At 34.3% G+C, this 14424-nt stretch overlaps 1 protein-coding gene across 3 annotated transcripts in view; it reads right to left on the reverse strand.

Moving 5' to 3' along the window:
- LOC111031228 (rap1 GTPase-activating protein 1) overlaps positions 1-14424 on the reverse strand; it is a 159658-nt gene that overhangs the window by 68775 nt on the left and 76459 nt on the right. Inside the window, exon 1 of one of the 3 annotated variants that reach the window (XM_022311091.1) lies at positions 8730-9105. The exons of the other annotated variants lie outside the window; for them this stretch is intronic. Within the exon in view, the coding sequence (XP_022166783.1) occupies positions 8730-8782 (53 nt within the window). The 5' untranslated portion in view covers positions 8783-9105. Of the gene's footprint in view, positions 1-8729; positions 9106-14424 lie in introns of those variants that run through there. 3 annotated transcript variants of the gene reach the window in all.

Genomic DNA, 14424 nt, shown 5'->3' on the forward strand with positions numbered 1-14424 from the left:
AGGGCGAGTCTGACAAACGGACAACGGTGGCTTGAGCGATTTTCACCGCAGTGCTCGGTGAACCCGAAAACTCACATGAAGGACACACGCTCGTTTGCTTCTGTCAGAGGCAGACACGTCCCACAAACGAGATACACAATGCATCCTCCCGTGGAAACCGCACACAATTGGTCAGAGTTTTCCTTGAGAACCCGGTCGGCGCACAGGCGTCCTTAAAATACCGCACAAAAGGCATTCGAGGTTAAACGAAAATCGGTTTAGGACTATTAAAGACGCGAGGACCGCACGTATACCACCTATATATATATTATATATGTATATAAATATAACGTGTGTATATATTATGTATGGTATACAATAAATATGTCATATATACATGATGTATACACGCACGCACCTATATGTATAAATGCACAATATAATAAATATCGAGAACAACGACGTATATAAACCACTCGATATTCACATTATTAAACACAATATCGTCATGGTCGATTTTACTTCGGTAAATGCGTATAGCAGCGTGCTTATACGCGTCTTACGGGTACATTATAGATATTATATACGTATAACTAATTATTTTTTATCGTCGAAGGAGTTTAGCAATTGACCGCACGACCGCCGCTGCAGCAGCATACACATACGCCACTGACATGCAATGTTTCTCATATATGTAATATGCGAACGTGCCTAGACCGATCGTAAATAATAATTAAACCGACTGTGCCCGATATATTTTATTGTTGCCTGCAGATGCCCAGGCCATCACCATTACAGCTGCTTAGCGTATTAAGTATTAACGCCTACGTAGTCATCGTTCGTCTGCAGAAAATGCATTATTTTTTTTCCGTACATTTACGATAAAGTCACAGTCGACTGTTTGAATTGAATTGTATAGCTAGTATTTTTGTGAATTACACCATATCGAGTCACTGCTATATAATATTATAATGTGTTTACGGCTGCAGATTATAACTATTCCTATACCTATACCATCCTATACCTATTGTACATTGCGAACAACGTTAAATTAGTATGTTTTTTCATAATTATCGTTCGACCAAATGAATTGGCTAATTTAAACTTTTAACGTATTCATCCATCATGTCAGAGTAATTTGATTTTCAACTCTTTTTAGTTGAGCGATTGCGATGGTTTTTTTTCCCAATCACTACAATACGCATAGGTACTAGCAAGAGTATAACAACTGCAGTGTAGTGTATAACATATATACTTATTAAGATTTTTGCATTATTTTTTATAATATGTACCTATAAAACATGACGCCCACTCAAACCTGAGACGCAACATGACAAACAAGGCCGGTACCTACTAAATCTCCTCGAAAGAATATATAGTGAGACCATATAGATAATTCATAAATAATACAAAGTTGTAAATTATTAGTTTAGTATTTTTCTCCGACATAAATCATTTTGAGTCGAAATAAAAATATAAATCAATCGGCTACATTATACTTTACAATAAAAATTAATCACTATACCCATATAGCGACTCACAGTTTAATTCGCAAATGGAAAACTAAGATCGAATTTCATTGCAAAGGTTTCAGTTAGGATCACAAAAAAAGTATCAAATTTCAGGTTCGAACAATAATAATAATAATAATAATAATAATATGTACATGGAACTAACACCGGACTAGGACAATAGAAACCATGCATTAAAAATCAAAACGTTTCGTACCCATTCGGTAAATATACGTGCCTACCTATAGGTGTTTATCAGTATATGTAATACGATGTGCAGCATATTTTGAAAAAAAAAAAATACATACATTATCTTTGTCGAGTTTGACCTTTTGGCCGAGGTCGGCTTTCGAACTCGAGATGGTTAATTGCATATTTTTTTTTCAGTCGATGGACGATTGCAGCCGCCGCGCATCTTCAACGTCTATCTCCTGCGTATGTGTAAATCGTGCGGCTGCGATTTCAACCATAGGTGTCATCGGTCCCGAGGCTAATTATTAGCGACGACGATAAGTCAGATTGATTAATTAAAAACTACCGTTCGCACATACATATATAATAGACCAGTGTGATCGGTGCGTATAGACTATTATAATATATAGTGTATGATGTATAATACGTATACACAATGCTCGCACGCGTGAAGAGAGGATATATTCTGTGCTGAGGTCTTGTACCGCCACGGCAGAGTGCCGGTGCGTCCATTGTTCGCGGGTTCGACGCACTCAGAACTATGATACGCGACATAGGTATAACTTACTGATACACAATAATATTATAATACGGCTCCCCGACGAACGATCGATATTATTGCCGGGGGAACTTGATTCGGAATATCGGAAGAATTTCACCACCGCAGCAGACGCGCGCAGTATACACATGCAGTATATAAAACATTATTATTATCATCATCAAATCTATATTATTGTTATGTATAGTGTTGTTTGTGGATGTGTGTTTTTGAAGGATCTCTAGATATACGCCGTGCCACGCAAACGACTGGACGTTTCATGCTCGCGGCGCGCTTGGTAACCGTTAGCTATTGCCTATATTCTACACACATAGATGATGTTTCCGACGTCACGTCGTACACCGGAGGTGCATGTAGCCGTGTAGGAAACGTCGGGAAAGCGAACAGAGTATAAATGAAAAAAAAAAAAAAAAAGAGGAAAACCGGCCGAAAATGTTATATATATTCGGTGATTGGGATTTTCGAAACGTCCTTGTAAAACGAAATCGTAAAATACAATTTGTGTAAACCGCCCGACAGATCCGACGCATTGACAGCCTCGCGTGTGATGTGCGGGCTTGTCCATATAAATATATAATCAAGCCGTCCACGTGACCACGTACAGTGTTTTAATACGGTTTGCACTGCATAAAAATGTAGCGCTGTGTATTGTTATGGCATTAAATGTTTAGGTGTAGGCACGTAATAATAATTTATGTCAACTCTGACCATGATGATGTTATTATATTATTATGTCCCGACGAGGCGTCGCACGTGTCACCCGGGCCGGTGTCCGGCTCTGATCCGTAGGTATCCGATGGCTTTATATTTTTAGTCGTTCGTAACCGCCATCGTAGCGGCGAGCGCCAAGGCGTAATGTTGTTATCATCATCGCAGCGGGAATACACTAATAAGTACATAAAAAACGGATTTATCCGTTGCATTAAAATAATAGTAATTTGTAACTCCCCCGCTGCGCCAACCGCCGCCGACGTAGGTATATAATGAAAATAATAATATAGTACTATATAATATAATATACCTTATACTTAAACTGCGCACAGACACACACATATACACACACGCACACACACACACACACACACACACACACACACGTGTGTGCAGACCGTAATAAGGTTTTATTGTTTCGAGACGACGAAGATTACTTGGCGTGAACCCGTCACCAATACGGACATCCGGAGCCGGAGGGATTAGCCGAGCCCGGACGCATGTTGAGCGTGGCAACCGCAACCGCTTCTTATTGGACGGAGTCGGTCCAGCGCGTGCGCGCCAGAAATGTTTAAATATAACAATAACGACGACAATAAATAATGATAATTATTATGAGATGGTAAAAACGTGTAATAATATTATACATATTTTATACCGTCTTCGTAGTACACCTTTACGGTCGACTGCCGAGGCACTATAGGTTAGCTGCAGCTCGTAATATTATTACCAACAACAGCGATATTATTACCTCCGGTGTACCCGAGGAATACGAGTAACGTTTCATTCCAGCCGTTCACCGTTCACGTGCATTTTGATTTTGGCTGCCTAATTTTATTGTAATTATCTTCTTTTATTTTAGACTCGTGTATTCAGCCACGAATTTGTGAATAATTTAATTTTGTCGGTCTTTTGGTTTTCGGAGTCGCAGGAAAAAAACATCTCGAAATAACTCATAAGACGCCAAGAAATCGTGAAAACTACAAAATAATAACAAGGTTTGTACTATTATAAATAATAGACAAAACTTTAAATTAGTTGTAATATATTGTATTTAAATTTTTCAAATGTCCCACTTTTTCCGTCACCGGTCTGATCTCTTAATGCGGTGTTCGTCCTGTATACCGTCCTAACTGTCAACTGAACACGTCATCATTATTTCACAGACAATTATTATATTATTATCATCATCGTTGTCGTCCGAAAATTGATTGTTTATGTCTCAAAAATTAAACTTCGCGTTAATGCGGTCATGGCAGTCGTTTCAGCAGCAACATCAGCTTCGCGTGACACACGACGTGACTTGGGGTGACGCGGGTACTTCCCACGACTATTCGTTAGCGCGACGGAAGGGCAGGAGCTAGGGAAAGTGATAAAGAGAGCGGGGCGGACGCAAAGAGGGAACGAATACGGAATATTAATTACGGGAAATTGATATTTTAAACCGGAACATGACAGGTGGCCATCACCCTCACCGCTCATCCAAACAATATAATATATATTATATATATATAAATTATAAACTCGAGTATGATGTGGTGGTGGAAGAAAGAAAAAATGAGTAAGGATGTACTTCCCCGAAAACCAAGTATAATATATAGGTATAATAATAATCATAACATTCTAATAGTAGTGTTATTAAGCGCAGGGTATCCACAGGAAACGAAGAAGGCTATCGGAAATCGACGGTTGTCACCATCGTCGCGGATTACACTGGGCGCAAATTTTTAGTATTATAATAATTTTTACCGAGATCATTGAATAGTGATTCGTTAAATGCTTTCCCGCGCGTGCATAATAATGGTGTAGATTTCTGATTCAGTATATTAATTCTATTTGCGTTTATAAAATCTATATTAAAATATATACTGGCGATAAAATATACATAAGCACGATTCGGATGTAATATTTCATTATTAGCATGGTGAGGCATGGCGTATTGCCGAGAAGCGTTTGAGAGAACTCAGTCAATCTTCTTAGAAAAATATACGTAATAATTTATAATGTGTATTTTTCTATTACTTATAAATATACATAGACATAAAATGTACACGAAGCGTACAAAATGATATAATATTTGTGCCAATTATTATTATATTATGTCCATATTACACTACCAGCTACTTCGTATACAACCGTCACGGAAATACGATGATAGTGCGATGACGTGTACGTAATAATATCATACATCATAACGAGGCGGAGAAAAGGCGAAAGGAGTACGTGTATAATAAGTTATCAATTATCGTTATTATATTATTTTGTAATCGGACGGGAGATGTTTTATTTCAAATGCATATCATTTATAATTTATTTAAGCGCGTGTGGCGGTGAATATTGTGCACAGTATACGCCACACACCTGTTGTACGTTTGCACAACGCGCGAATACCAGTTTAGCTCGGGCGTGATATATATTATAATATTTATATTCAAATAAGGGAAGGTATGTAAAGGCGATTAGCGTCATCACCTCCACCCCTCTGCCCATATAATATATATGTATACCCCTCACATAAAGGGTACGAAGCGGGCGAAATGATTATTGTGACGTCATCCGCGAGCGCCGCACCGAGTGTAACGTAATTATTATATCACGGCGCACCGGTTAAATCAGATAATGATATATATCATATTATTATAAATCATAATCACTATTACTATATATTATTATTATGGAACAGCTGAGAGCAACCGGTCGAATTTCATACTCCACCGCGATTTCGGAACGATTATTTTATATATCATAATATGATATCGTATTCGTATGTAATTTATATATAAATATAACATGGAAAAAAATATTTATTATATTATTGCGCTGAACCGCATACGTCAATCAACCAGACACAATCACGAGTACGATCATACCATAAATAATATACCACTGAGGAGGGTTGATTTTTTTTTAAATAGTTTTTTTCCATAACCCTTTTCCTTGGCGGTCGTTCGCGTTACGGACGTGGGTGAACGGCGTTTAATCGATCTACATAAAATGAATAATAATAATATTTTTCCGCCTGATGTGAAGTCGGTCGGAGAGATGAACAAAAGTCTCAGCCTAACACGCGTGGTAAAATGTAATATTTTTAATTATCTTTTTTTCGTTTAAAAAGGGTTTTTTAACATCCACGCACTTGACATTTGACAATAGTACGTCGCTTTCGTGTTGCTAAGTAAGTAATGTGCAAATATACTTTATCGGGTAAGTACAATAATTGATGCTGTGCCATAGGTAAGTTTATTTTTAATTTTTATACATATAAGAATGCGGTAATGTTTTTTACTCTACCGCGCCTCGGTGTAATTAGACCTTAATGATCCGAGGTCCGGTTACAATACATTATGGTTATAGGCTCCGATGACGTTTCGCACAAACGCAAATCCCGTCGAAATCACTACATCCGACGTTATATAATAAATAGTCCTGTAAGTAATAAGTGCACGCTGTGATTGTGCAAGCGCCGAGGTGTATAATATAAAAAGTATATGTTTATGTACCAGTATAATAAGAGTACTAAGTAATGTTAGGTTAACCTCGGCGTACGCGTGTAAATGTATAATATATTTTTGTCGCCTAATAATATCAATCTATAGGTAATAATAATATATTATACAAATGTTTACGTTTGTATACTTTCGTATATTCGTGTTATTTTATTTTATTATTATAATAATATGTGCCGCTAAGCAAAATAAGCGTAAATCGAAGTTATTTTTATCGTTCGTTTACACAAGCGATTTGGACGGGTTGGTTTTATTCTTTAACGACTCTGTTTAACGGCTTGGCCGACTCACTACAGTCACTCGACGAAGCTTTTTCTTGGAACCTTTCTCACGCGTCGTTGTTTTTTCCACCATAATAGCAATTATTATTAAAATGTCATTTTTTGAAGAAAAAAAAAACCACAAAACCAGGAGATTTATATACCTTATATAGACATTTAGTGCTAAGTGTACGGTGTACACGGTGAACAAAGTTGGTTGTTGAAGTTTTGACAGAATTGTTCGAGTACTACTACTTATACATAAAACGCCAAGATAAATTCAAAACATTAAAAAAGCCAACGTTTCTGGGAGAAAAATGATTACGAAGTCGAATGAGAATATTATATATAATGTATATTATACATAATGGGAGTCTAAAACGTCACGGTACATATCACACTATGATAAATTGTCATGAACAAAAAGTTTTGAGACAAGTTTAGTAAATAAATTGAAGTAAAACTGTTACCTAAAAATGTATGCAAAATAATATATTTGTCTATTGTTTTTGTATTCGTATAAGAATATAAACAAGTGAATAACTTAAAGTAAAGTAAAACATAATCCAACGTATGCAGGTTATGCAAATATCTAAATAATATTACAAATTCAAATTACCAATTGCAAAATTATATATTGAAATTAATTGAATAATTAATTCAAATCATATTTAACTTTTGCTACAAGATTGAACTATTAGTATTTAAATAATAGTATTAAACTTAAAATCATATTTAAATACAACATTAAACTCTTATTTATACATTTTCACAATATTTAATGCAAATAATGCAATTAATTATATTGTATTAAAACAAGGATAAAAGTTAATATAGATAAATAATAAGAATTTAGATAAATATGATACTTTAATACATTATAGTATTATACATAAGTAAATCATTTATTAATAAATTATGATATTGAACAAAATGCTCCTTTTATATAATAATTAACATGAATCATGTTTTTAAGATTTTAATTTATATGTACTTTAAAAATGTCTAGGTTGATTAGCTTTATTATTTGTTAATTTTTAAAAGACTGGTTTACTTCGTAATTAATTTTGATGAGAATGATGAAATTTTCGATTGTGCTATTGTTTTTTTTTAAACCACTCTGTTTTTTTGATAAAAAGTTGGGTTTTTCTTATATCTAAGTTAGTCTATATAGTTCATATTTTTTTCAATATTTTAGACATATTGTTGAACATTTATTTTATTAATTGAAAGTCAAACGTAAGATTACATTTTGCATATTTTAAAATTTTAGTACTAGTATGCGTCATTGGTTATCTATTACAAGTATTTATAATTTCACGTATGAATGTAAGATGTACCATCACAGATTTATGATAAATAAATTTCCTTCGACAGTTTTTAAATTGTGCATATTATACTGTTTAACATAAGCATTAACTTTAGCATTAATTTATTTTAAACACTAGGATACCTAACCTTAGTTTTAAAATTAATACATTTCAAAATATTTATTTAATTTTGCAGCCTTGGAACTTGATAAGATTACACGTTATATTATAAATTGGCACGTAAGCACGTCGTATAATATTATACGAAAATAAAACCATAGATTTTGAATAATAAAAGAAAATGAAGTTCTATAAATAGAGACAAGTTTTCGTTGCAACACAACTATTTTAACACGCATTATTTGCCTTCCCCGAAGAAAGTATAAAAAAATAATAATACTTATTACAACACTAAAATGTCTTTTGAGTCGGTTGAAAAAATATAAATTATATTACGTGTGGAAGGTAAGCGTTCTGCGTTCAGTTATAACGGAAGGGCGAAAAGTGCCGGCACTGTCGCGTAATGTAAAACGCATGTTGTAATTAAATTATATTATGTGTAATTGAGACAACAGACAAGAGTGAGATATAAAATATTATACATGTACGTCGACGAGTACACATGTATTCTTCCTGGAAAGATCCACCCAGTTTGCTGCCATAAATATTGTGCTAGGGCTGTGCAATCATATCGAACGTACCTGTGTCTGTCCAGGGAGTACGAGTCCTTGCGGCCGCCGGTAGAAAATTTCATCGAACCGAATTTGACGCAACCGAGTTGATGAAAAATCCAAAACGTCACATCGGTCTCGCCCGCTACGATATTATTATATTATTCACACTATAGTGTCGGGACGGTTCGCTCACGACCTACTACATCTTAGAGCATTTTAATCGAATACAACACAACATTAAACACGGCGAGGAGCACGGGTACACTGTCGTAGTAATAGTAAATAGCAATGTTACGAGAAAAATGATTAGAAAAATAACAGTTTGTAAATTGTACGGTTAATGGTACCGACGCGGCGTGTGTGTTATGCGCGCGCGCATCATCCGCATGCACCGAACAACGTGTTCGCACTGTCAATCCCGGGCGGACGCAGCGGCAGGTCCCGCACAATACGAATGCAACGCGCGTCGTGCACAGATTTTCAGAAGAGGGGAACCGACTACAATGTTTTACGGTATTAATATAACCCCGTGGTCGGTACCGACGAATTGGCCGTGCAGACCATATTATTATTATTATTATTGTAGGTACAATATTATATTATTATGCGATATATCAAACATAATACGAATATGATAATACATGACACAATATGTAATATTATATTGTACAGCAAAACCGCGTATGCTTGCAGTGATTTCTCGATAATATTCCAGCCGTTGAAAGCCATTGATGCACACGGTATAGAGACATAACGGCGGTTCTTAAACTATCTCCCCTAGGGATTCGCGACACTCGTGCCGGGGGTCCCCGGCGCTATGTATTGGTGTGTCCAGCCATGGACACATTAAGTGGGTGAGCAATATTTGTGCGATTGTTATGGGTATACTATCCAGCAAGGGTCTTCCACCCGCGGCCATCCGGGTCATAATATGCGGCCCTCGATCACATTTGAAATTTAGCATGTACATTTTCTATTTCGATAAAATTATAACGGCTAAGCCATCGCCATCGGAAATATGCCATAGGATAAATTGATAATTTGTAATTTAAAATGTTATCATAAAAATGGTAATAATAAAACTGAATTTTTCTATAAAATACATGTTTATACTTTATACTACGAATGCGGCCCGCAAGATTATTAAAAAATAATACGTGGCCCTCTAGCCTCTGCATAAAAGGGTTGAAGACCCCTGGTATAAAGTATGATGTATATAATTTCAAAAGAAGTAACCACTCGTCTGTTTTTACAATATATAACAATAATAAAAGTGTGGATAACATACTCACTAGTCAGTGTATGTAATACTAACGTTTTTTTGTCAATCGAATTTGACGTATGACGTATCCTACTTAACAATTCGATGTAATTGTATTGGCCTTTTTGTACATAAATATGTAAATATACAACTCTCTGCTGTCTAGTAGGGTATGATCATCTTTTTGTTGTGTGATTGAAAATGTTAAAAATATTATAACAACTTACCAAGCCGATTGACGAAATAATACATTACATTCCATTTAACAAAAGTTCTCGGTACGTAAGCGCAACGGTAATTTTTTTCTCGTATATAGAAAAAGAAATCGCATTCTATTATACACAACAATAATTTAAGATGGCTTAAACATTGCGAGGCAACGGTGACGATTCGTTTTTATGTTACCGCAAACTGAAAAGAAACCGGTATCGCTAAGCCAAATCTTTTGTCAAAAATAATATATTCACGAAAACCCAATACTAATGATACTTCCGGATCATCAGTTTTGCGTTTGTAAAATCAATCACAGCATGTTTGTCACGCGAATAGGGTTGATTCGAGTACGGGCTGCAGTTAGTTATGGTTATGTACCTACTTATAATAATATATACCTGTATCCTCTGTACGTAGATTTTTGAAGGGCCGATTATAAATTACATCAAGACCCCACATGCCAGTAGGTTAAGTAAATAATAAAATCGTATTCACACACTAATATGATATATGTTTAAACCATTGATTGTCACCGAAACTATTTTCGGTGCTAACAGGACTGCAAAAGTAATCTCCGATCACCAACATAATATGAAAGTATAATATTTTTTTTTTTTACGTCAATAAATCGAAATAATATTAAAGTTTGGGTGGCAGATCTTGTGGTGAAAGGTTTATATACGAATGTCCAATATATTCGATGTGATAGTAGTGACCAACAAGATTTAGTACCTACAAATAATCCTCTTTTTATGTGTCACATAAATTTTATATCCGACCATTCCACGCAATCATACTACGGCGTCAAACTCAGTGAAATACCCCTATTCGGTTTTATATATTATATATTATATAATTAACTTTTTACACATAGATGACACTTTTATATTTTTATTTTTTACCCACTAAGAATACCACGGATTTTAAGATATTTGCACCATTTCCTCAGGACTTCATTTCTTTTTTTGGCTCTAATGTGCAAATTGTTGTTCCATACATTTGAAAACTAATCCATAAATTTCACATTATATACGAACAACAACGTACATATTTGAAAATAGTCAATAATTTGCTAATGTATCGCATGCTGATCAATTACAATTTTAGGATACGTTTGTAAAATTAAAAAATAATGACTAAAACGAACCTTTTATAGATTCTAACGAAAAAGTAAAAATTAACATTTATAATTGTATTCTTATATGGATATTGAAAAGTATGGGGGATACGGACAATAATTAATTAAAACGAAATTCTATGGAGCTATTTTAAATGAATATTCTATTATTCAAATAAACCTACATCTCTGCCTGATTTAGTATCTATACAGTTGAAATCGAAAAAAACTTCTAATTGGTGCAGTGTGCACAAATACCTATATAAATTATACTCCTCAGTCTGTTTAGATAGTTTAATATTACAATAAATACGTACGGAACTATTATCCGCCTGACTCGACTCTCTTTACAATCAGTTGATTTAAAATAATTAGTTTTGATATTCGATTTTGTACATAGGTGGTATTTACATTACCTAATTATTGTTATGTTATTTGACAATACTGTTTGACGTTCACTGCTAGATAAAATATATTTATATCAAATAACACTATGTAGATTGATCTTTAAATGTTTTTATGCTTTGAATTAATTTAGCACCGAACTACTAAAATGACAACCATGCTCACTGTGTATTATTACGTGGGATTTAAATGTATGTACAGTTTAAAAAATTAATTCGAATTTCGATTACATACATTGAATTTGGTTTGGTAGAAATGCTTGACATTGATTTTATTTATCTTGAGACAGGTAATAAATAATTAGGAACGTATTTACTATTTATGTATTTTATGTAGTAACCAGGATGTTGTAATGCTCCTAATACTACAGTCTCCTTTGCTCATTATTCTCGCGTATGGTTTGCTAATTTTAAAATTGTGTACACGGTGCACGGCTAGGTGGGGATAATAAAATATTACCAAGTGTTGCTCGAGACTATAATATAGAACGGAATAATTTGAAACGTGACATTCGATTGAAAACCAAGTAAATAACTTTAATACCCGCGAAGCCCTGTAGAGTAATGTTTACCTATTGTTTTGAGTCGCAACTCTCAACGCGGGTATGAAATAGTGAGCGACGAGAGAAAATGAATATTTTAGATAAACACAATCGTCTTGTACATAATTTATATACGCGTTGGTTTGCTGTAAATCCTATATGTATGCAATATGCATATATATAATATATATATATAATATATATATATGGGACAACCTTGGGAGGTAGGTTGGGTTGTCCAGGCGTTTGTTCACAGAGTGGAAAAAACTTTTTAATGCTTATTTTAATAATGCGGTCTTGTCAGTTGTGAGTTTGTGACCAGTCAAACTTTTAGTATTTACTGCATTTTTAGGTCTCCGATGACACATTTTGTTATATCATTGTTGTATATTATTTTTATATATATAATATTTTAGAAATGTTTTCTAGTATTTTGATATGCACGGATCAGTCAATTGTTAATCAACAATCAAACAATTATATATTATACTGATTTATAAATTGGATTGTTAGTAAGGACTGTGGACGATGATACCGCTGTACCGACCTATTTGTAAGGGCTAGGAGCGCTCGTGACACTCGATAAAATATAATCGAGAACTCGATTAAAATATCCTGTCTAAGAAAATCCGAATCATACGACTGTAAGAGGACGTAATAATGTCAGCAACTATATCCAGACTATATTATATGTTGCGACACTCTGTAATGTATAAATAGTATATATATATATACCTATATCTATAGCAGCTGTCATCTACATATTATTATTACGCAGGTCATATTTTCTAAAACCGTAGACGCCGGTGGCTCACGACAAACAACCCTCCACCCCCTACCGACGGTTGTACTGTGTTACATATTATAATAAGCATACTGCACAGTTCAAAGGTCATAATTTGCATCCTTACTCTCGGACCGATGGCATTATAACAAGTATTATATTGTATATAACATACAAACGATTCAGTGCGTATTCGCGGTATCCCGACTGTCGTGGGCGTACACCTATATATAGGTACATAAACGCGCCGTCTGTGCATAATATAATATAAAATGTATAATAGACTCCCGCGAGTACGACGAAATGATACGTTCCACGCTAACCGGTAGACTGCAATTATTATCGTTTTGACGACTGGGGCGGACGCGAACGAATATTATAATATTATGTACCAGCTACCTACCTACCTAAACTATATACTTTAGACCATATTATTGTACTGTATATACTAATAAATAATAAGTTGAATACAAATATTCCGCCTGTATGATTCGTGTATTATTTTAGTGTTCCGGAAAAGAAACATATGCATTAACCCAGCAAAAGGCAAAACACCAAACAAATAACAATAGACATTATATACATTTAGTTGTGTGCGGACCAGTACACACACGCACACACACACAATGCACAAATACAATATATTTGCGTATTTCGTACCGATGGGGTATGGATATGAATGGAAAACATAATATTATATCAATAAAAAAACACAATATATATATATATATATATACGGCATGCGTACGTCATAATATTATTGCTACGTTATGGTTTACGACATAAAATTCAGTTAATTTTGTATGTTCTAATGAATTGTAATATTTTGTCTTGACGGGCATTTTATTTATCAAAAGTAATAATAAAAACCGTTGCAAATTTCAGTTAGGTATAATATTGTAAGTTCGTGATGTATGTTTATTTTATAATTTTCTGAATTATACAAGATCACTGACAAGGTAATCATTCTGACGTGCTAACATATTTGTATGCAAATTGTATATAGTTCAAAATACACTTTTTTACGCAACCATACACCCTCCCATCTAAGAGATTAAAATAGAGTAACAAAACGTCTACGCGTATTTTTGTATAAATACCTGCGGAGAAAACATTTTTGAACATTTATTTACTGTAGAGTGAATAGTAAAAAAATGTGCTAATCTGTATATTAACGATATTCCTCTATTTTTTCGACATTCCGTTAATGTGTTTAACATAGCTTTACGTCATGTGTAGATTTGTTATTGAAAAATAATAGTTGAAATTTTATTTTTAATAATTATTTTATTGTTATAATACATAATAAGTTATATTGACATAAATAGCTGGATGAACGTGATGGGGCACAACGACGAACGGACTCAAAAGCTATGCGACGACCGGGTCGAAGAACAGTTT

This window comes from Myzus persicae, unplaced genomic scaffold (assembly GCF_001856785.1).
Source record: "Myzus persicae strain clone G006 unplaced genomic scaffold, MPER_G0061.0, whole genome shotgun sequence".
Classification (NCBI taxonomy): domain Eukaryota; kingdom Metazoa; phylum Arthropoda; class Insecta; order Hemiptera; family Aphididae; genus Myzus; species Myzus persicae.